The sequence below is a fragment of the Rhineura floridana genome, chromosome 3 (genome assembly GCF_030035675.1).
Source record: "Rhineura floridana isolate rRhiFlo1 chromosome 3, rRhiFlo1.hap2, whole genome shotgun sequence".
NCBI classification, from domain to species: Eukaryota; Metazoa; Chordata; class Lepidosauria; order Squamata; family Rhineuridae; genus Rhineura; species Rhineura floridana.
This window is the reverse complement of record NC_084482.1, coordinates 224,251,630-224,276,013: the sequence shown is the minus strand read 5'-3', so window position 1 is coordinate 224,276,013 and position 24,384 is coordinate 224,251,630. Positions and strand designations below refer to the sequence as shown.

Below are 24,384 nucleotides of genomic sequence, written 5' to 3'. Positions count from 1 at the left end.
AGTATGATGACATGGCGTTGTGAGTTTGCTGTCTGATTGCTATGAATGAGTCTTAAGTTTGGAAAAAGTACCCTTAAGGGGCCAGGGTGACTGGTTAACATTCCTTCACAGTCAGTGGACATCTATTTATGGGAACTGGTTTCTAGAGGAGTTATGGTTTTATTTATGGTTTCTAGAGGACGATTTTCTTGAGACAAGATCTCTCTGGAATGTTCTTGAATGAGAAAAGCCATCAGAGGTTGTAGGAGAGTGACTTGCGTACAGACACACACTGCTAATGGGAAAAGAGTATCATAAGAACAGCGCAAGCCTCCAGAAGGGATGAGGAGAAATTTGATTCAGTGAACTTACATAACTTGCCTATCCAAAACCATATGAGAACCAAAACACAGCTATCCTTCAAAATCTGCAGCTCTCCCAATTTTATAGTACAGTTGTCCAGCCAAGTAATGTGTACAAAATAGCACAAACTGGATTAAAGTATAAGTGATAACACGTTTTCACACAGCAGCCAGAATGGCTGTTTCTGGTAACTGGAAAAAGGTTAGATCACCTAAAGCTGATCAATGGGTTTTTAAATTGTGGGACATAGCGTACATTTATTATTATTATTATTATTATTATTATTATTATTATTAATTATTATTATTACTCCTGCTGCTGCTGCTGCTCCTCCTCCTCCTCCTCCTCACCCCTTCACTAGTAAGTCCCAGGGCAGGTCACAACACTATAAAACAAATATCTCTCTCAAGTGCCAAAGCCAGGGTGAAGATGTGCATCTTCGGCATAAGACTAAAGCTATATATCAAAGATGCCAGATGCACCTCTACGGGGAAGGGAGTGCCACAAGTTAGGGGCCACCACAGAGAGTGCCCTATCCCAGGCCACCCCCCCCCCAGACTTCAGAGGGTGGTAGAACTACCAAGAAGGTCCTCTCAGCTGATATGAACACCCAAGAGGGTCTGCAGGGAAGGAGACAATCTCTCAGATATACATGGGGCAGCTGACAAACCTAATCAGAAGGAGAAAAAATGTCATTACTTATTGTGTGTTGGAGATACAGGATGGAGCGCGGTCATGTTTTACTAGACCCAAATTAAATATGAGGAGCATTCAAATATTAGAAATTATAATTTCATGATGACTTGAATTATGAAACCCACAGAGCGGAAGTATGATTAAAATTGTTTTTGTAATGTGAACTAAGCTTGAATGGATTTATACCTATCTTGGACTTTTGGATTTCAAATGTTTCTTTGTTTATTACTGAAATTGTATGGCAGAGAGAGGCCCAGTGAAGATACAGAGAATAGCTCCAGTTCCCTGGAAAGAGAGACTCATTAAACTGCTCTGGGAAATGGGTAAACAGGGGTCTCCTAACAATTCTTAGCACAGGTAAAAGAAACTACAGTTCCCAGGATTCTTTGGGGGTTAAAGCCTGTTTAAAAGTATAGTGCAGATGGGGCTCTGTTTTAAAGCCATTCACATTGGTGGTCGTCACTGATCACGAAAGCCTGTTGAAGGAGGTATGTGCCATCTGGTATATGGTCCTTCATTGCCATTGAATGAATGATGGTTAAATGTGGGACACAAATTTTGTTGCAGATTAAGTAATGTGCAGTTCAGGCAGATCTTGCCCTTCTTATTTGCTGTTCAGAGGGTCAACCAGAATCCCAGGCTCTTATCGAACCTCACTCTGGGCTACAACATCTACGAGAACTATTTTGATGCAAGGGTGACTTACGATGTCATGATAGACCTGCTCTCTACTGGGCAGGGAAACATCCCAAACTACTACTGTGGAAGGCGGAACAGCCTGTTGGCAGTCCTTGAACAGGCTGACTCTGAAATCTCTGGCCAGATTTCAACCATGCTGGACATCTACAAAATCCCACAGGTAAGGAATTGGGGAAACACATCTAATTCCATGTTGTGCTGAGGCCAGGAGGATTAAGGGAACAGGGCTGTAGGCAAATAATACTGTTTCAAGAGAGCTGGAAATAATTTGAGAATAATTACTTCCCTCAGTGTGCTACTGGGAAGGAGCCCACCTGACACAGTTGTGCCCACCTGAATAGTCAGTGCAGCATCAGCACAGGCTTCAGGTGGGAGTGGTGGAAATGCTGTGGTCCACAGGACTTCTGTCTCCATCACTAGGAGACCAGTCTGTCCTGGAGCTGACTGAGAGGGCCTGCATGTGGTGTCAAGTCAAGGAGACAGTAAACTAGAGTTCCTGCTGGTGTTCCATCCAAACTTCCGCCCAGCAGCTTTTCTGACTGAGCTGACGAAGGGAGTCAGGTGTGATTTTGGAGAATGATAGTCCTGGATGGTTTCAAATATCCCTGTGGTGAGGCATCCTCTTGGTTGCCAGGCCCAGCCTCTAAGAGGTCTCCTGTATCTTTAAAAGTTGTGCAGGGGGAAGAGAGAATTCCACCTTGTGGTTTTTCCCATTACAGTGTTGCAAGAACACCTGCACTTGGCTGATTTTAATTTAATTTAATTTATTTAATTTAATTTATATACCGCCCTAAGCCCAAGGGCTCTCTGGGCGGTGTACATAATAATAAAACAATCAAAGAATATATAAATACAATAATACAATGGAATCAAACAAAAATAATCAAAATAGCAGCAAAATACATCAATAAATATTAATAGTACACATTAAAATGCCTGGGAATATAAAAAGGGTTTCACCTGGCGCCGAAAAGATTGCAGCGTCGGCGCCAGGCGCACCTCATCGAGGAAACCATTCCACAGTTCGGTCTTCTCCTAAAGATACAGGATCAGTCTCAGGCCAGGAACCTGGCAACCCTGCTGCACACTTCCCACAGGCATCTGGTTGGTTATTATGAGAACAGGATGCTGGACTAGATGGGCCGTTGGCCTGATCCTGCAGGCTCTTATGTTCTTATATTTCATCTCAGGGGCAGAATGCCAGTGGTGAAACAATTGCACTCACTGTCAATTAGCTACCAGTCTAACTCCAAGGTGTTGGCACTGGTGAACAAAGCCCTATATAGCTTGGGGCCAGGTCACCAGGATACCTAGAAGATTGTCTTACCCTTTATATACCCAATTGATCACTGTGCTCATCTCATCAGGAGGTCCGTTCCATGTGATTTAGGAACTGAGCCTTAAGTGTGGTAACACCAACCCTTTGGAAATCCCTCCCTTTACATATCATCAGATGCTCTCTTGTGTCTATTGCTTTTTCGGTGGGTACTGAAGACTTTTCTTTTTCAACGAGCCTTTCAAAGTGGTGATTCTTACCTCAGCCTGTGTCTGCGTTGGATATGGAATTATTTTTATATGTCTTTATTGCTAATCACTTTGAGATGTTTCATGGCAAAACAAACATATGGATAAACCATAGTGGGAACATCTGTTCTCTTTGACCAACTATTTGCAGGGGTGCTAGTGGGATCAGCGGAAATCCTGGATTGTAACCAACTAATTTGTGCTCAGAAGAGAGCCACTGAAATTTATGAACCTGTTAGTCATGTACATTTAATAGGTTTGCTCTTGAGTAGGACTAGCATTGGATACACACACCCCTTTTAAATGACTTCTAGCTCTCTGCAAAAACTACTATTTGTCTCCATCAAATAACATTCAAGAATATAAGAAGAGCCTGCTGGATCAGGCTAGTGGCCCATCTAGTCCACCATCCCATTCTTGCAGTGGCCAGCCAGATGTCTTAATGGGAAGCCAGCAAGCAGGATCTGAGCTCAACAGCACCCTCCTCTCCTGTGGTTTCAGCGTCCCATTCTAGATGGGCCCCCTTTGGCCTGATCCAGCTTCAGAGCTTTCCTTATGTGCTTTGCACAATGTCTTGGGTTGGCCCTGTTTCCTTTCATGGGGACCAAGCCGTTTAGCTTGCATCTATTCTACGCACTTTTAGACAGCAGGTGAAGATGATTCAGTGCTCTCAATGAGGCACATCAACCATCATAAACTGTATTTGTTTTATTAAACTGTATTCTATTTTAATAATTGAGGGTTGCATCCACTCTAGTGCAAAGTCACAGTCCCGTCAGTGCAATGATTTCCACTTGTGCAATGTGTCCTCCTCCTCTTCCTCCTGTGCAGCCGCTAAATCGGTACTAGGAGTCCCCCAACCCTGTGGAGCAGATTTGGGGAGGACGTGGCATGCACAGCAGGGAGGAAGGAAGTCATGTTGTGCAAGCAGAAATCTTTGCACGGATGGAAAACGTTTGCTGCATCCATCACCCTGTATCACTTTTTTGGAAACCACTTTGGAACCTTTTGTCAGAAAACCATTTGTAAATGTTTTTGAATAAATGAAAATAAGAAATAATAGCAGCCATTTCAATAGTTGTTCATGAATAACAATCCTTTCCTTCCCTCATAGGTCAGTTATGATTTTGATTCTCCTGCTCTAAAAGATAAGTCTCGATTGCCTTTTGTCTACCGGATGGTCCCAAGTGCAGAGACCAAGTATTTAGGCATTGCCAAACTGCTACTGCATTTTGGATGGACGTGGATTGGCCTTGTTGCTCCAGACAATGACAATGGAGAAAGGCTCATGAGGACTCTGACCGGTGTGCTAATGAGAAATAGGATTTGTGTTGCCTTCTCAGAAAAAATCCCGGCACTCATTTTGTACACTAACATTGCCCACATGATTGCATTTCTTGTGCAGAGGCAAATCAATGTAGCCATTTTCTCTGGGGACTCTCAGACCGTATTTGGTTTAGCCTTGGTCATGTTCCAGGCTATCAAGAAGAAGCAGCCCACAGCGGGGAAAGTCTGGATCACAACAGCTTTGCAGGACATCAACCTGAGTAATTTTTACCAAATATTCCAGAGGCAAGACATCTACACCTGCTTAGCCTTCTTAATACAATTCAAAAAAGGTTCAAGATACGAAGAAGTTAAACCGCGCTTCAAGGAGAAAGGATTTCTCTGTTTTTATTCAAAGCATGCGATGAGCGTGAAAGGCCAAAAGCGGTGTGTCGAGACAAGAGAGAGCCTTTATCAGGACATGTCTGAAAACACCCTGACTCTGGACAGCCACATGATTTACAGCCTCGTCTGGGCTCTGGCGCATGCCTTAGACACTGCATACTTGTCCAGATCCAAGCTGATGGCACGAGTGGGTCGGAGGGGCTTGGACTTCCAAAGGATACAGTCATGGCAGGTATTCATTTCTGCTTCATAAATTAATGTCAGGGTTTGATAGTTTTTAATTTGTATATCCTGAGTCTGAAGTGTTCTGTTTGTATCCCTTACAGCAACCCTGTCAGATAGGAACATAGGAATCTGCCTTATATTTGAGCCAGATTATTGGTCCACCCAGTTTAGTATTGTCTACACTGACAGGCAGCTCTGCAACTGAGCTATGGTGCTTCCCCATAGAAAGTTATTGAATGTCCTTATTTATTTATTGCATTTATATACCGCCCCATAGCCGAAGCTCTCAGAGTGGTTTACGGTACCTAAAAACATTAAAAACAAATATACAAATTTAAAACACATCTTTTAAAAACAATTTAAAACACAATTTAAACATTTAAAACAATTTAAAAACACATGCAAAAATGCCTGGCTCCTTGGCTCTTCCAGTGAGCTTATGGCTTAATGGGGACTTCATCCTGGGTATTCCCAGTCCTAGTGCAACATTGAAACTCAGGGGCTAGCCAACGTGGGACCCTGCAGGCGTTCTTGGACTCCAAATCCTGTCAGCCTCAATCAATATAGCTGTGGACAGGAATGATGGGAAACACAGCCCAGCAACGAGTGGAGGGCACCATGTTGGCAACCGCTGGGTCAAAGTGCCGGACTCTGCTCTAGTCATTGCAACACACTGGCTCTCCAAAGCAAAAATTCACTCTGTAAGGCTGTGGGGGCGGATTCCCCTTGATGCCTCCCACTCAGGTGAGCTGCATATCTTCACATCACTGGCTAAAAGAAGCACCTCTGTGTCTATGGCAGCCCACTCCCAAGTGGACTGAGTGGACAAAATGGATCTAATTGGTTTGATCTACCCACTTCTTTATGAGGGAGAGCTGTACATAGAGAAGGGCCGTGCCTCAGTGGCAGACGACCTCCTTTGCATGAAAAGGGGTCTCAGACATCTCCAGGTGTGGCTGGGACAGACTCCAACCTGAAACTCCAGAGAACTGCTGCCTGTCAGGGTAGACAATACTAGAGTTGGCTGGTGTCCATTGAGTCTGGTGGGGTGGAAGGCAGAGAGCCCAATAGTAGGAGGAGCCAGATCCAGTGACAGTCAGAGTCAGAGCCAATGAATTCCAGTGGTGTCCAGAGCTTGGGAAAGTTACTTTTTGGACTACAACTCCCATCAGCCCAATCCAGTGGCCATGCTGGCTGGGGCTGATGGGAGTTGTAGTTAAAAAAAAAAAGTAAATTTTCCAAGCTCTGGTTTTGTCCCCAATTTCCTCCTTGCTGATCTCTGCAACACTGACGCTAAAGGAGGTGGAAGCTAATGGTCAGTGTGATGTTTCATGAGGCGCAGGATGCATAGTTATGCCTCCTGACTTGTATCTAGGGATGGAATTGCATTTAAAGGTGAACCTATCAAGTTTGTACTTTCCAAAACAATATGAGTACTGAAACACAGCCACCCCTCGTAATTTGCACTTAACTGAATTTTGTGGTGCAGTAAGAAGATAAGAACATAAGAAGAGCCTGCAAGTACATATGGGAGTAAGCGTTCCCTCAGGTATATTGGTCCAAGGCCTTTTAGTTAACATTCTGGCTGCTGCATTTTGAACCAACTGTAACTTCCTAACTGTTAAAGCCATATGACAATGGAACCAGTTACCTAGAGAGGTAGTGGCCTCTCCGACACTGGAGGCATTCAAGAGGCAGCTGGACAGCCATCTGTTGGGAATGCTTTGATTTGGATTCCTGCATTGAGCAGGGGGTTGGACTTGATGGCCTTATAGGCCCCTTCCAACTCTACTATTCTATGATTTTAATCCACTCACACCAACTATTGCAATGATAATGCATTCCATTTCTTGCTTGACAATTTCTAACTTTCTCTGGTTCATGCTTCTCACATTCCATGTTCCTATTGTGTGCATCGTATACCTCCGGACTCTCCTTTTGCATCTGTGTTCATCACCCTCTGGGCTTCCTTTTGGCTTTGACCGAGCTGCATCATTAGTCACAGCGCTACTCTTACTTCTCCGTTGTTCTTCCCCAGTAACTCACAGAGTGCCATCTGTCCTGGGGTCTCATCTTCCTGCACTATCTCGTGTTGCAGGTAACAGGGAGCTAAACTTTTTGGGACGGAGGGAGGGGATGCAAGCTGCCCTCTGGGTAGTGGAAAGGGCCATGTTTCTTTCAGACAGGATCCATCCTAGGTTTGTACATTCCAGCTGTGTGTAAGTACTGGGCTGTCCACCTTAAATGGAGGAACAATAGAGGAGATGTTCGTTACAATTCATAACAACATAAGAAGAGCCTGCTGGATCAGGCCAGTGGCCCATCTAGTCCAGCATCCTGTTCTCACAGTGGCCAACCAGGTGCCTGGGGGAAGCCCGCAAGCAGGACCCAAGTGCAAGAACACTCTCCCCTCCTGAGGCTTCCGGCAACTGGTTTTCAGAAGCATGCTGCCTCTGACTAGGGTGGCAGAGCACAGCCATCATGGCTAGTAGCCATTGATAGCCCTGTCCTCCATGAATTTGTCTAATCTTTTAAAGCCGTCCAAGCTGGTGGCCATTACTGCATCTTGTGGGAGCAAATTCCATAGTTTAACTATGTGCTGAGTAAAGAAGTACTTCCTTTTGTCTGTCCTGAATCTTCCAACATTCAGCTTCTTTGAATGTCCACGAGTTCTAGTATTATGAGAGAGGGAGAAGAACTTTTCTCTATCCACTTTCTCAATGCCATGCATAATTTTACACACTTCTATCATGTCTCCTCTGACCCGCCTTTTCTCTAAACTAAAAAGCCCCAAATGCTGCAACCTTTCCTCGTAAGGGAGTCGCTCCATCCCCTTGATCATTCTGGTTGCCCTCTTCTGAACCTTTTCCAACTCTATAATATCCTTTTTGAGATGAGGCGATCCGAACTGTACACAGTAGTCCAAATGCGGCCGCACCATAGATTTATACAACGGCATCATGATATCGGCTGTTTTATTTTCAATACCTTTCCTAATTATCGCTAGCATGGAATTTGCCTTTTTCACAGCTTCCGCACACTGGGTCGACATTTTCATCGTGCTGTCCACTACAAACCCGAGGTCTCTCTCCTGGTCGGTCACCGCCAGTTCAGACCCCATGAGCGTATATGTGAAATTAAGATTTTTTGCTCCAATATGCATAATTTTACACTTGTTTATATTGAATTGCATTTGCCATTTTTCCGCCCATTCACTCAGTTTGGAGAGGTCTTTTTGGAGCTCTTCGCAATCCCTTTTTGTTTTAACAACCCTGAACAATTTAGTGTCGTCAGCAAACTTGGCCACTTCACTGCTCACTCCTAATTCTAGGTCATTAATGAACAAGTTGAAAAGTACAGGTCCCAATACCGATCCTTGAGGGACTCCACTTTCTACAGCCCTCCATTGGGAGAACTGTCCGTTTATTCCTACTCTCTCCTTTCTGCTTCTTAACCAATTCCTTATCCACAAGAGGACCTCTCCTCTTATTCCATGACTGCTAAGCTTCCTCAGAAGCCTTTGGTGAGGTACCTTGTCAAACGCTTTTTGAAAGTCTAAGTACACTATGTCCACTGGATCACCTCTATCTATATGCTTGTTGACACTCTCAAAGAATTCTAATAGGTTACTGAGACAGGACTTTCCCTTGCAGAAGCCATGCTGGCTCTGCTTCAGCAAGGCTTGTTCTTCTATGTGCTTAGTTAATCTAGCTTTAACCATACTTTCTACCAGTTTTCCAGGGACAGAAGTTAAGCTAACTGGCCTGAAATTTCCGGGATCCCCTCTGGATCCCTTTTTGAAGATTGGCGTTACATTTGCCACTTTCCAGTCCTCAGGCACGGAGGAGGACCTGAGGGACAAGTTACATATTTTAGTTAGCAGATCAGCAATTTCACCTTTGAGTTCTTTGAGAACTCTCGGGTGGATGCCATCCGGGCCCGGTGATTTGTCAGTTTTTATATTGTCCATTAAGCTTAGAACTTCCTCTCTCGTTACCACTATTTGTCTCAGTTCCTCAGAATCCCTTGCTGCAAATGTTAGTTCAGGTTCAGGGATCTGCCCTATATCTTCCACTGTGAAGACAGATGCAAAGAATTCATTTAGCTTCTCTGCAATCTCCTTATCGTTCTTTAGTACACCTTTGACTCCCTTATCATCCAAGGGTCCAATTGTCTCCCTAGATGGTCTCCTGCTTTCAATGTATTGATAGAATTTTTTGTTGTTGGTTTTTATGTTCTTAGCAATGTGCTCCTCAAATTCTTTTTTAGCATCCCTTATTGTCTTCTTGCATTTCTTTTGCCAGAGTTTGTGTTCTTTTTTATTTTCTTCATTCGGACAAGACTTCCATTTTCTGAAGGAAGACTTTTTGCCTCTAACAGCTTCCTTGACTTTGCTTGTTAACCATGCTGGCATCTTCTTGGCCCTGGCGGTACCTTTTCTGATCTGCAGTATGCACTCCAGTTGAGCTTCTAATAGAGTGTTTTTAAACAACTTCCAAGCATTTTTGAGTGATGTGACCCTCTGGACTTTGTTTTTCAGCTTTCTTTTTACCAATCCCCTCATTTTTGTGAAGTTTCCTCTTTTGAAGTCAAATGTGACCGTGTTGGATTTTCTTGGCAATTGGCCAGTTACATGCATGTTTAATTTAATAGCACTGTGGTCACTGCTCCCAATCGGTTCAACAACACTTACATCTCGCACCAGGTCCCGGTCCCCACTGAGGATTAAGTCCAGGGTTGCCGTCCCTCTGGTCGGTTCCATGACCAACTGATCTAGGGAATAGTCATTTAGAATATCTAGAAACTTTGCTTCTTTGTCATGACTGGAACACATATGCAGCCAGTCTATGTCCGGGTAGTTGAAGTCACCCATTACTACCACATTTCCTAGTTTGGATGCTTCCTCAATTTCATATCTCATCTCAAGGTCTCCCTGAGCATTTTGATCAGGGGGATGATAGATCGTTCCCAGTATTAAGTCCCTCCTGGGGCACAGTATCACCACCCACAACAATTCTGTGGAGGAGTCTGCCTCTTTTGGGGTTTCGAGCTTGCTGGATTCAATGCCTTCTTTCACGTATAGAGCGACTCCGCCACCAATACGTCCTTCCCTGTCCTTCCGATATAGTTTATATCCAGGGATAACCGTATCCCACTGGTTTTCTCCATTCCAGCAGGTCTCCGTTATGCTCACTATATCAATGCTCTCCTCTAAGACCAAGCACTCCAGTTCTCCCATCTTGGTTCGCAGGCTCCTAGCATTAGCGTACAGGCACTTGTAAGCAGTGTCTCTCTTCAAATGTCTTTGGCACTTGTGGTTAGGCCTGTGGTAATTTTGCTCTTCTGAATTTATATCCTGTGCCCCTGCTCTCACAATGCCTACTTCTAGGCCTACCCCTTTTAAACTTTCATCATTTCTTTGGTTTTTATCCCAGGGGGGAGGTTTATTCCGAACCGGACCTTTCTCAGCTCCTGTCGGGTTTCCCCCCTCAGTCAGTTTAAAAGCTGCTCTGCTACCTTTTTAATTTTAAGTGCCAGCAGTCTGGTTCCATTCTGGTTCAAGTGGAGCCCGTCCCTTTTGTACAGGCCCGGCTTGTCCCAAAATGTTCCCCAGTGCCTAACAAATCTGAACCCTTCCACCCGACACCATCGTCTCATCCACGCATTGAGACTGCGAAGCTGGGCCTGTCTGGCTGGTCCTGCGCGTGGAACTGGTAGCATTTCAGAGAAAGCCACCTTGGAGGTCCTGGCTTTCAGCATCCTACCTAGCAACCTAAATTTTGCTTCCAGGACCTCACGGCTGCATTTCCCCGTGTCGTTGGTGCCAACGTGCACCACGACCACTGACTCCTTCCCAGCACTGTCTACCAAACTATCTAAACGACGGGCGATATCCGCAACCTTCGCACCAGGCAGGCAAAACACCTTGCGGTCTACACGCCCATCACACACCCCACTGTCTATGTTCCTAATGATCAAATCACCCACTACAAGGATTCCTCCACCCCCTGGAGATATATCCTCGGCACGAGAGGGTAGCTGCTCATCCCCCAAGGAATGGGTCCCTTCTAAGGGATCGTTTCCCTCTTCCTCAGCTGGATGCTCTCCTTCCCCGAGACCGTTCTCCATGATAGCAGGAGAGCTATCATCGTTGGAGTGGGACACTGGTTGTACTCCAACCAAAAGCATATATTAGGGGAACGTGTGCATAAAAATGAATATATTCGTGAAAATAACATACAAAAAATGCATACTTTAAATGATTTTAATTGCTAATTTTTAAAATTGTGTTTTTAAATTTCTTCTGTGTTTTAAAATTTGTATATTGTTTTTATTGTTTTTAATTGTTGTAAACTGCCCAGAGAGCTTCGGTTATGGGGCGGTGTACAAATGTAATAAATAAATAAATAAATAAATACCAGTAAGAGAAATTTCTTGCAGCAATGTGTATACCAATCAAAGCTGCAAAAATGTTGAGTCAGAGCATTGGTTCATCTAGTTCAATATTGTCTACACTGATTGGCAGCTGCTGCCCAGGGTTTCAGGCAGAAAGCTTTGGACACATAATGAGAAGACCTGATTCACTAGAAAAGACAATAGTGCTGGGAAAAACAGAAGGGAGTAGAAAAAGAGGAAGGCCAAACAAGAGATGGATTGATTCCTTAAAGGAAGCCACAGACCTAAACTTACAAGATCTGAACTGGGTGGTTCATGACAGATGCTCTTGGAGGTGGCTGGTTCATAGAGTCACCATAAGTCAAAATCGACTTGAAGGCACATAACAACACCACACCTGGAAATGCCAGAGATCAAACATGGGACTTTTTAAATATATAAAGCTGTTGCCCTACAACTGAGCTACAGTGCTTTGCTGTTATGAGTCTACAGGGCATGATAATGCACTCCCAGAAGTTGAGAGTCCCAACAAGGCTGGCCTGTTATGTTTAACTTCTTTTTTAAACACTGCTCTTTCCTTTCTCATTCCAGCTCCACCCTTTCCTGAGAAAGTTCCAGTTTGACAATACGTCCACGGATGGGATCTACTTGGATGAGAATGGAGACCTGGCAGCCAACTTTGATGTTGTGAATGTGTTGGTGCATCCCAATAAGACCATTGAGAAAGTGAAGGTTGGGAAGGCAGAGGGTCAGGCCCCGAAAACAATAATGTTTGCTATAGACCAGGGTGCCATTGTGTGGCCCAGGTGGTTTAACCAGGTGGGGGAAACCTTTCCTTCTTATTTCATTTTATTATCTTCACCATTTCTTAAATTCTAATGACTGCTTAGATACCATACATCAGGGATGCACAGATTTCAGGCTTGTGGAGTCTACTTAATTTTTTAACTACAACAATTCGCCAACAAGTGACTACTGCAAAACATTGAATTAAAGAATGCTGAGTCCAAACTTTCTTCATTGCAGCAGTTAATAGGATATGGATGTGTAAGAGAGAAGATGTCATACTGATGCTACTATTTTCAGGCAACTGGGAGTCAGGAATGCTCTCCAGTCTTCTGCAAATCCACACAAAAACTGCCAGTATAAATAATGAGTAAGATCCCCATCCAATTCATTTAAAGGGGGGGTGGAGCTGGTCTAATGATGGGCACTGGAAAGAGCCAATGGGATGGAGCACTGAAAGGAGAAACATCCAGTCAGGAAGCAGGTCCCCTAAAGCCCATCCTCTGTGCTCTGAGGAGACATTTTGGAGGGAAGTTCCTGTGTGTGTGTGTGTGTGAGAGAGAGAGAGAGAGCGCAATCTGGTCCTGCCTGAATGGAATTGGATCCATGACTGACTGGATTGGGTTGACATATAACATTTTCAGCAGAAGACATGGACCTTCTCCAGCAATGCCACAGACTGCCCTTATTCATTGTCAAAGGCTGCCTCCACTAAACCCAGTCCACTAAACCACACCTGAACCCATGCCTGCCCTTCCCAACAATCCCATTTATCCTTGAGTCCTTTATTGGAGGTAAAGAACCAAGGAAAGTTGGTCTACTGAGATGGGCACCGGAGACAGCCAATGGGATGGAACACTGTGCAGTGAGGGAGCCAATGAGTAAACAGCCCCCCCTAAGGCCTGGCCTCTGTGCTCTGAGGAGAAATTTTGGAGGGATGATTCTCCTGTCCTAAAAGCTCAAGGAGGGCGACGATGTCTTCCTTGTGGGTTCTGACCTTCTCAAACTAAAGCCCAAGGCTTTCAGTGGGTTGCTATGTCCATCTTTTCCCTGATGGGCTGGCTCCTGTGGCACTAGCGGCTGAGTGGCAGGCAGGCAGCAGTGCCCGGGGAAGCTTTGCCTAGCACGCATATGCAGCCATGGTAGATTATGGTGTTGATGATTCCCAGAGTGACTGAGGAGTTTTAAGACTTTAGGAGAGGCAGAAAAGAGCGGAAGGGCAGGATTTAAGTGTATGTGGGGGGGAGAGATGTGCCTCTCCCCCTGGCCCCAAAATGCAAAAAGTTAGTTTGGAGGTTTATTTATTTCTGAAAATATTTGAAGTATGCTATATTAACAAAAAAATATTCAGGCCAGCTATCAAGCTGAAATCAACATAAACCTCACACACAAGGAGTGGAGAATAAATATACTGTGGGGACCTGGCCACTGTGAGATGTTCTTAACAACAAGAGATCAAAAGGCCTGGGAGAAACCAAGAGGTCTTTGCCCAGCGCTGAAAAGATAATTGAGTAGGTGCAGCTCTGGGGAAAGCATTCTGACAGCTAACGGGTCAAACTGGATAGCCCTGAGAGGCCGTGGGGTGTGGAGGGACATGGTGTGGACCATGGGATGGAGGAGACCCAGGTTCAAATCTCCACTAAGCCATGAAGCTGACTGAGTGACCGGTAGCCAGTCTCTCAACCTAACCTGGGCTCCTGCTGGGAGGAAGGGCGAGATATCAATCAATCAATCAATAAGCAAGCCTACCTCACAAGGTTGTTGGAAGGATAAAATGGGAGGGCAGAACCAAGCCTGCCCCTCCTGAGATCCTTGGAGAGAAATAAAAATGTAATAAAATGAATCAATCCAGCAGGTCCTGCGTACAATCAGGCGTGAGCTGTGGTCCTCCCTCCAAACATGACAGTCACTTGGCTGGAGGCCTCAACGAGATTAGGACCAGCATCCACAGCAATGCAGAGCAATGCCATGCAACCCCAAGGCTGGCACTTCTCCAGACAGTATTGTCTCTGATCCTAGGGTGACACTCAAGAAAGTCATTTTCAGCTGAGGTCCTGCAAAGGAGTAGGAATTTTTGCTCACTGTATTTTTCTGGTGTTTATTTTTCCTTGATCAGCAGCACCACAATTGTGGCTTAAAGGAAGACCAAATTATGTGAATGTATAGAAAAGAAGGAATCAAGTGTTTTAACACTGCCCTGCAGGATTCTTTAAGACTGTTATTTTTAGAAGGTTTTAAAGCATGTCCTAATACTGTTTCCTGAACAATGTGCTTTAAGTGTGCTTTACGGTGTGGATGTGATCGTTCCTCACACTGGTTCTTAATTTGTTGGCAACAGGAATAAGGAACCTGTGGCCTTCCAAATGTTCATTTATTTATTCAAGTATTTATAAGCCACACTTTTTGGACAGTGAAAAAAGCGGATAAGAGAAAAATCAACTCATTTGAAATATGGTGTTGGAGGAGAGCTTTGCGTATACCATGGACTGCAAAAAAGACAAATAATTGGGTGTTAGAACAAATTAAACCATTACTATCACTAGAAGCTAAAATGATGAAACCGGGGTTATCATACTTTGGACACATGATGAGAAGACATGATTCACTAGAAAAGACGATAGTGCTGGGGAAAACAGCCTGGAGTAGAAAAAGAGGAAGGCCAAACAAGAGATGGATTGATTCCATAAAGGAAGCCACAGACCTGAACTTACAAGATCTGAACAGGGTGGTTCATGACAGATGCTATTGGAGGTTGCTGATTCATAGGGTCGCCATAAGTCGTAGTCGACTTGGAGGCACATAACAACAACAACATCAAGGTGGCTTACAACATACAAAGACACAACAAAATTTACAAAGTCAATGTTGGATTCCCATCAGCTTCGGAAAGCATGGCCCATCACCAGGGATGATCGGAGGTGTAGTCCAACACCTGGAAGGCCACAAGTTCCAATTTGTGTGTGAGTTTGGGGTTTTTTGCTTGATACTCCTTTCTTTTATGAACAGACCCTGCCTCATTCAAGATGCACTGAAAGCTGTCACCCAGGATATGTCAAAATGATTCTGGAAGGAAAACCCTTTTGCTGCTACAGATGCTCACGCTGTGAGGAAGGGACAATCTCCACTTTGGAAGGTAAGAAGCTCTGGAAAGAACAGACCTTAGAGAAGAAGTAAGAGATTCAGATGCACACAGAAACAAAGTGTGTGTGGGGGGGAGGCGTGCACCAGTAATAGCTAAGATGCAAGAGACCATGCTGTTAGTTCCCCATGTTTTTAGTGTGTGTGTTTCATCAGTTAAACTGTGTCTCCTACAACTGCAGTTTGCAGAGGAGCTGTGAGTGTTGCAAAGTGGTGTTTGGACCTCTGGGGAAGGGACTGGGAGAGGGAAGCAGTCGATGTGGGAACTGTCAGCCCTCACTCGAGCACACACTTTTTATGCTTAGAATTGCCCCGTGCTGTCACATTTCATATTGCCATTATTACTCATTCCTATACCACAAATTCACATAAAATATATATCTATGCTGGGTACAAAACCTCGGTTGAAAACAAAATATTTAACGTTTTCTCATTATTATTCATTTCTATACCTCAAGCTCCTATAAAATATATATCTATGAGGTGTACAAAATAAGCAGGCTTGCTGAAATAAGCAAGTATAAAGTTGATGCCTAGAACTCATTGGTGGTGTCACTTTGACCTCATTAATTAGAGAACTCTATAAACCGTCCTAAATTTGCTGCCCTGGGTTCCCTTTGGGGAAAAGGGGAGGTATAAATTTAACAACAACAACACAGTTTCTTGCTGACAACAATCTAGCACTGTCATTACCATCAGAGAATGGGGTGGCCATTGGGGGTCCCTGTGAGAGAGGAGACCCTGGAGACTGGAATAGGGGTCCCTGTGAGAGAGGAGATCCCGGAGATTGGAACAAACGTGGAACAGGAACAAGATTTGGAGTCTATGGACTTTAGAAATAAAATCTATTGTTTGGAACTCAATGTTATCTCTGAAGAAATTAATGAAGATTCTAGAGATAAAGTTATCAATGGCATGGATTATCTTCTGGACTGGAATGATGTGATGGAGCCCAATATAGAGAAAATCTATGGAATTAACTGCAGCCATGTGACAATGGAAAAACTTTTAAGAGATGACCCAGTGTATTTTGAAAAAAAGAACAGAGATATGATTTTACAGCAGTATTTCAGCAACTTATTCAGAATGGATGGCAAGAAAATATTTGGGATAGAGGTAATTCCCATCAGACTCTTATTATATGACTATGGCTTTGACAGCAAGATTATTATGGAATACTGATAATGGAAGATTGGATATTGAAATTACTGGACTTAACAAGACTACTGAAGATGGAAGATGGAAAATGGAACTAATAGAGATAATAGAACAATGGCTACTGAAATTACTGAACCTAACAGATTCTGATGTGATGGATTAATTGAAAAGTTTATTTTGACTATGGTTATGACAATAAGATTATCATAATTAGTAATGAGATGGATTAATCGATATGCTTATCTGGAAAAAAAAATTGATAGATATATTTCTTAAAGAATTGAAACCTCTCTTTGACTTTTTGTGGAAAGAATAAAGTAATGTTTATGAGATTTGATGATTAAGTAAGATAACTACTGGAGGAAAGTGATTTTATAATATGACTTAAGAGACAGGATTGCTATATATTATAGACTTATAACTGATTTGATCTTTGACAAATGGGAAGTCAATATTTTACTCTTTATTTTTTATTTTTGTTTTTTTTTTTTCTTCTTTTCTTTTTTTCTTTTTGTTTAACTATTTTTGATTTTGTTTTTTGTCTTTGAATGTTTTATGATTTTGTCTTGTATGTTTTATGAAAATCTGAATAAAAATTATTGAAAAAAAAAAAAAGAGAATGGGGTGGCCCAAGAAGGGATGGTGTAGCAGCTCAGCAGAAGAGCACAGACTTTGCATGCAGAAAGCCCCAGGCTTAATCTCCAGAATCTCTGGACAGGGCTGGCAAAGACACTTTCTCCACACCACGGAAAGCCACTGCAGGTCTGTGTAGATACCAACAGTACCGAACTAAAGAGTCAACAACAGAGCTGAGACAGACTGCAACAGGTAGGGAAGCCTAGAGGAGGTTAGGTCACTACACATAGTAACTTCTTGATATCACATCCACCATCCCTCTCTTGTCTGGCTCTTGGAAACAAGCTTTCACACTACAGCCTATTATTATGCTGCATCATAGACTAATAGGAAAGCAAGGCAGATGTGATTGACACTGAAGGCACTCTTGTTTCATAGATGCAGACCATTGCACCAAATGTCCGGACAAACAGCATCCAAGCAAGGACAAAGATCAGTGTGTCCCCAAGGTCATAACCTTCCTCTCCTATGAAGAAAATTTAGGGATCATCTTAGCTTCTGTTGCCCTATTCTTGTCCTTAACTACAGGCTGCATGCTAGGAATGTTCATTCAATACCTTGACACTCCAATAGTCAAAGCCAACAACCGGAACCTCTCCTATATCCTCCTGGTCTCCCTCCTGCTCTCCTTTTTGTCCTCCTTCCTCTTCATTGGTCGGCCAACTAAAGTGAACTGCCTTCTACGGCAATCAGCCTTCAGTGTCATCTTCTCAGTTGCCGTCTCTTCTTTGCTGGCAAAAACCATCACTGTGGTGCTGGCCTTCCTGGCCACAAAACCAGGGAACACGATGAGGAGATGGCTGGGGAAGAGTCTGGCCAACTCCATTGTCATTTCCTGTTCCAGTGCCCAAGTTGTCATATGTGCCATCTGGCTGGGGGTCTCTCCCCCATTCCCAGACTCCGACATGCACTCCCAGCCTGGAGAGATCATCCTGCAATGCAATGAAGGGTCTGTCGCCATGTTTTACATTGCCCTCAGCTACATGGGTTTTCTGGCTGCCATCTGCTTCACGGTGGCTTTCCTAGCCAGGAAGCTGCCTGGGGCCTTCAATGAAGGCAAGCTGATCACCTTCAGCATGCTGGTCTTCTGCAGTGTTTGGGTCTCCTTTGTGCCCACCTACCTGAGCACGAAGGGGAAATACATGGTAGCTGTGCAAATCTTCTCTATCTTGACCTCCAGTGCTGGGCTTCTGGGCTGCATCTTCATGCCCAAGTGCTACATTATTCTACTGAGGCCTGATCTCAATACCAAGGAGCACCTAATGTTGAAAACAAAAGATAGTATATAATTCTCAGTACTAGGGATGGAGAAAAATTCTGTTCACATCAGAATCTGCACCAGACCTATAGTTTCTGCAAAGCTGTAAGGTTTTCTGGAATGGTTCCAGGGCTTGTTGCTTTTAGCATGTTCTTAGCTGTTTCAGAAAGGTGGCCTCCACTGCAGGAAGGGTGTGATTTCCCTTTTTAAAAATATATTAATTTTTTAAAAAATATATTTTGCCAAATCACAATATTACAGATGTTTACACCTGCACATACAAATTTAGGTAGCTGTGATTAAAATGTAACTATTACTTGTAGAGCAACCTGGAAATAAAACTGAACTTTTAAAACAAGCTTTTTAATATGAATTTTCTTTACCAACCAATAAAGTACTTATGGATGCTTTTGTTTTCAATGTTTTATTGGTTTTTATCATGTTTTTGTATTTTGTAATGCTGCCTTGATATACTTTTATGAAAAGTGCAGCTTATAAATATTTTAATTAATAAATATACAATATGCAAAGGCAATGGTCTTCTAAAACTAACATATAAACCTGATGTGTTTCTGCATAGACAATTGAAGGGCATCAACCTGAGCATGAGTCCAGAGGACATGGTCTTGAAAAATGACAAAATATATAGAAATTGATATTGCATATATGTTAAGTCCATTTAAAAAATAGTACCCTGTTGATATTTTGCTCTTTGTGTTCTGGATTGTATGAGCTCCCATGGGAATATTAAACATTTTACAGGCACTCTCCGTTCCTCAGTCTTTTAATGACACTTATAAAACTTTTTTATGCAAGTTTTTTAATGCAACTTTCTTCTCATGTGTTATTTTACACAGAAAATGGTTGTGTGTGTGCATTTGCTGAAATCTCACTTACCTCTTAAATTGACACGATTAGGACTGCAGCTTTTTTTGCCCGTAGACTGCTTCAGAAAAAATAAAAGCAATGGAAAAAGAAAATCCCTGTGAATATGTAAATAATGCAAACTGCAAAGCAATTTACAGAAATATTTATGCATAGCATCCGCATGTTAAAAAACTTTTGTTGTCAAGAACTAAGGTGAAAAGCATTCATTGGAAAAGTTTGGGCAGTGCTGAGGGTCAAACAGAGGGGGACAGATGAAAATCCACTTGATAGTCCATTTTCAATGGATTACTTGTTGCTGTTATGTGCCTTCAAGTCGGTTATGACTTATGGCAACCCTATGAATCAGTGACTTCCAAGAGCATCTGTCATGGACCACCCTGCTCAGATCTTGTAAGTTCAGGTCTGTGGCTTCCTTTATGGAGTCAATCCATCTCTTCTTTGGTCTTCCTCTTTTTCTACTGCCTTCTGTTTTTCCCAGCATGATTGTCTTTTCTAGTGAATCATGTCTTCTCATTATGTGTCCAAACTATGACAACCTCAGTTTCATCATTTTAGCTTCTAGTGACAGTTCTGGTTTAATTTGATCTAACACACAATTATTTGTCTTTTTTGTGGTCCATGGTATCCGCAAAGCTCTCCTCCAATGCCACATTTCAAAGGAGTTGATTTTTCTCTTACCTGCTTTTAAAACTGACCCAATATTCCAAAAAGTAAAATAAAGCTTTGTCAGTTATGCAGATCCCAAAACTAATTAAATATTATAATTACATATATTCGTAAATAAAATCTCTCTCTCTCTCTCTCTAAATATATATATAATATAGAGAGAAAGAATGTGGGGGGCCCCAACTATGCTTTTGCTCTGGGCCCCGCACATCCTAAGAGCGGCCCTGATTGCTATTGTTTGTTGTTATATCTTTAAGCAGCCTTTCCTAACTTGTGGGCCACTAGATGCAGCTGGACTACAACTCCCATCAGCCTCAGCATTCCTGACCATTGGCCATGCTTGCTGGGGCTGATGGGAGTTGTAGTTGAGCAACATCTGGTGGCCCACAAGTTGGGAAAGGCTGGTTTATAGTGTGTGTTTTTGTTTTGTTTTAACATTGTGTAAGTTGCTTGGGGATCTTCAGGTATCAAGCAAATAACAAATAAATAAATTTCCTCTTTGAAATACCAGAAATTTTCCCAAGGTCAGACTGGAAAGTGTTAAAATTAGATGTGGGGGCACTACTCGTAGGTAAACTATACAACATCTTCCTGCTTGTGAGGGATATTTCAGAGGTCCTACCTCGCAACGGGGGTGGAAATGAGGTGGCCTGTTTGTACCAGGCGGTCAGTAGGTTGGCTGCCGAGGAGACATGACTTGGCCTGACATGACTTGATCTTACTAATGTCCGTGAGTCCGTTAAAGAACTTATCTAATGATTTTTTTGTACGTTTTCCATGGGGGCAAGGTTCTCCACCTGCTCTCTCTTACACACCCCATGGATTTACTTCAGCTGTGGCATCTCTTGAGGAACTGCCCTTTGCCTTTGTGGCACGAACATCAACGTATTTGGCTTGTGCTCTTTTTTGAAATGTGAAGATTGTGCTGTCTTAAATTTTTGTAAGTTGCATTTATATAGAACAGGGTGGGTTATGACAGATGCTTTTGGAGATACCGTCTCCTTGTGTTATCCTGGGAATCTCTGGGGAACGGCCGTAGCTCAGTGGCGGAGCATCCCAGGACCCAGAGCGACCTCCCGAGAAAACCTTTACAAGTCCGGCCCAGGCAGGCAGCTCACTGGGGGCGCAAGAGCAGGGGTGGCAGCGACTGCTAGGCTGAGAACGATCCATTCCGCCAACCGGAAGAGCGGCTAAAGGGGAAGGTTCACCTGCCCAGAGCCGGGCTCGGGGCTCTGGAGGGGAGCCTCATACCTCCCCCAGCTCCGCCTGTTAAGAAGCCTCTCCCTGCGGAGACCTCTTTAAGGGTTAACACAGACGACCGAGCCGAAGGGAAGAGCGCAAACGAAGGACGTCCCTTTCCTGCCCCGCCTCTCAGCAAGAAATGCAGGGTGGAAGCGCGGGAGGAGCCCCTCTTCGTGCGCAGCGATGTTGGCAAGTGGGGTTGCATGAGGGGAGCCTTGGAACAAATGTATGCAATGGGGGCGGAGGTCGAGGACCTCCCCTTAAGTGCCCCCTCGCAGCAGATCCTCCAGATCGGAGGCTGCAGCTCTGCCCCGTCCCGTCCGCCTCTCCCCTGAGCTGGGCTGGCTGTGTTGGGCCTGATCGAAGCATCCGTTGGAACATCTGTGGTTCTGATGATGAATTTCGTGGGCTTAAATTTGGAGATGGAGGCGCCTCAGAGTCGGAACAGAGCTGAGTAGACATCAGTAATAATAATAATAATAATAATTTAATTTGTGGGTCGCCTATCTGGCCAATGGCCACTCTAGGCGACGTACAATTTAACAACAATACATTACATCATAATAAAATACATCATAAAATACAATATAACAATAAAACAATAAAACAGTTCCAGTACAGAGTAGTAGGCTATTGGTCGTAAAAATTTAACCCTCCCCGTAAGTCCCAAAGGCCTGTCTGAAGAGCCAGGTCTTCAAAGCTTGGCGGAATACATTCAGGGAAGGGGCATGTCGAAGGTCATATGGGAGGGAGTTCCAGAGAGTGGGGGCCGCCACTGAAAATGCCCTCTCTCTTGTCCCCGCCAACCTAGCTGTTTTAGTTGGCGGGACTGAGAGAAGGTCCTGTGTGGCTGATCTTGTTGGGCGGCATGGTTGGTGGCGCTGGAGGCGCTCCATCAGATAAACTGGGCCGAGACCGTATAGGGATTTAAAGGTTAATACCAACACCTTGAATTGGGCCCGGAAAATAACTGGAAGCCAGTGTAGGTCGAACAACACTGGGGTGATGTGTTCCCAGCGGCGACAGTTTGTAAGTAGTCGAGCCGCAGCATTTTGTATAAGTTGTAATTTTCGGACCAAGGGTAACCCCACGTACAGCGCATTACAGTAATCCAACCGAGAGGTGACCAGGGCATGTACCACCAGTGGGAGCTGATGAGCAGGAAGGTAGGGCTGCAGTCTACGAATGAGGTGTGTGCTCAGTGGGCGGCTTCTTCATGTGTCCTCCTTTGTCCTTTGGTACAGCTGTGATAGTTGAATAGTGAGGCTCTTCTTTCAATGCCTACATTCTGCGAGCTCTCCCCAGTTTCCTGTTCTGGTAGAATTAAGGTCACCATTTAATTTAGGCCCTGTTCACATGTTACAGTCAACGAGTGTACAGTCTGTGTCCCTGGGTACAGAAGTAGTTGGGCTGTACACTCGTACAGTCCTTCACATGTAATAGTCAATGAGTGTACAGTCTGTGTACCTGGGTACACAAGTAGCTGGGCTGTACACTCGTACAGTTATTCACATGTAACATTCAACGAGTGTACAGTCTGTTATATACACATTTGCTGCCTGGGAAAGAAAATGGGTTCAATAACACTTATTAAATGTGCCATTGAAGCAATTCCCTTTTACTGGCAACAAGGCAAGGCATGCTGGGTCTGTTATACTTCCTGAAACTCTTTCCTGTCAAGGGGTACATTCAATAGAAAGAGTTTTGGCAGAAACAGGAATGTAGTTTTACTCTTTTCATTTTTCCTGCAGATTCTTAAGTTTTTAAAATCAAAACCCCAACTTTTAAAAAGAAAATACTCACCTGTAACTATCATAATTATAGTTATTAAAATATTGCATTTTTCATTGCCTGTTATTAGAGTATGTATGGTTTTTGATGTAGGCTTTCATGAAACAATCGTATACATGTCTATACAGTCCTATAGAGATCAATAGGACTTACTCATAGGTAAATCTGTGAAAGTGCAGACCTAAATATATTGAATATTTATATATGAAAATATTTTGAGGAGGGGGCTGCAACAAAAACAAGCTGCTTAAAAGAGTATAAACTGAAACTATCCTTCCAACATGGAACACCTGATTCTTTCTTGAGGATATCATGCGTTTTAATACCCAAAACTACACTCAAAATATGAATGTGGAGGAAATTATTTATCAGTTGGGCTTTCCAGCCTACTGCTCCCATTGGAACATACTCTGTCCCCTGTGACCTCCTCCCTGCAGGAAGGCAGCTTGGCTGCCAGGAAGGAAGGGGGAAAGCGGCCTTTCCTTGCAGCCTTGCTTCTTTGTGCTTCACAAAAAGCCCTCTCGTTCTGAGTAAGGACATCATCAGTAGTGGTAGTGTGAGGAGACGGCAGTCAGTGGTAGTAATTCTCTCTTCTTTCTGGTAGCGCCACCTCAGCCTCCTTTGGTGGCTGCCATGTATTTCAGAGGCAGATGCCTGCCTTCGGTGCGCCTGAAAGATGCTCTAGCACTTCAGCAAAACTCCTCCCTTCTCATTTGGAGCGGCAGTGGGGAGCAGACAGTGTCCAGGGAGTGAAGAATTTTTAAAAATAATAATTAATTTCTTTACTGTTCGCAGCCCCTTCCAGATTACTTCACACACACCCAGGTTGGGAACCACCGATCTATGTCATAATATTTAGCTTTTGGATAGCACTTTAAATGCAGGGTGGGCAGAACGTAGATCAAAATGTATTGGTGTGTCTCAGGATGACTCACAGAAGATCAATGAGGATTTCAGACTCCTGTTTCACAATGAAAACAAGAAAATGACCACCCCACCTTTATACTGCTGAAATGAAGAAAGTGTGTGTGGGGGTAATCTGAGTGGATTTTTGTGTGGAAAGACTGTGAGCTCATCTCAGTTCTGATAAGACTATGCTCAGCAGCTTCTCAGACACCATGTTCTTTCACACTAGACGTATGTCTTTCGCAGCTGGCTGCAGTTAGTGGTTCTCGAGGTTCTAGTAAAACGCAGGGTGGATCCCTGACTCTGGTGGCACCACCATCCTGCAGCACGTGGGCACACACCTGCAAGCTTGTGCTGCATTC

General features: G+C 43.7%; 1 protein-coding gene across 1 annotated transcript in view; it reads left to right on the top strand.

Moving 5' to 3' along the window:
* LOC133379062 (extracellular calcium-sensing receptor-like) overlaps positions 1-24,384 on the top strand; it is a 74,804-nt gene that overhangs the window by 26,711 nt on the left and 23,709 nt on the right. Inside the window, exons 3-6 of the mRNA XM_061613671.1 lie at positions 1,658-1,897; positions 12,145-12,301; positions 17,650-18,552; positions 21,269-21,514. Coding sequence (XP_061469655.1) covers positions 1,658-1,897; positions 12,145-12,301; positions 17,650-18,552; positions 21,269-21,514 — 1,546 coding nt within the window. The remainder of the gene's footprint in view (positions 1-1,657; positions 1,898-12,144; positions 12,302-17,649; positions 18,553-21,268; positions 21,515-24,384) is intronic.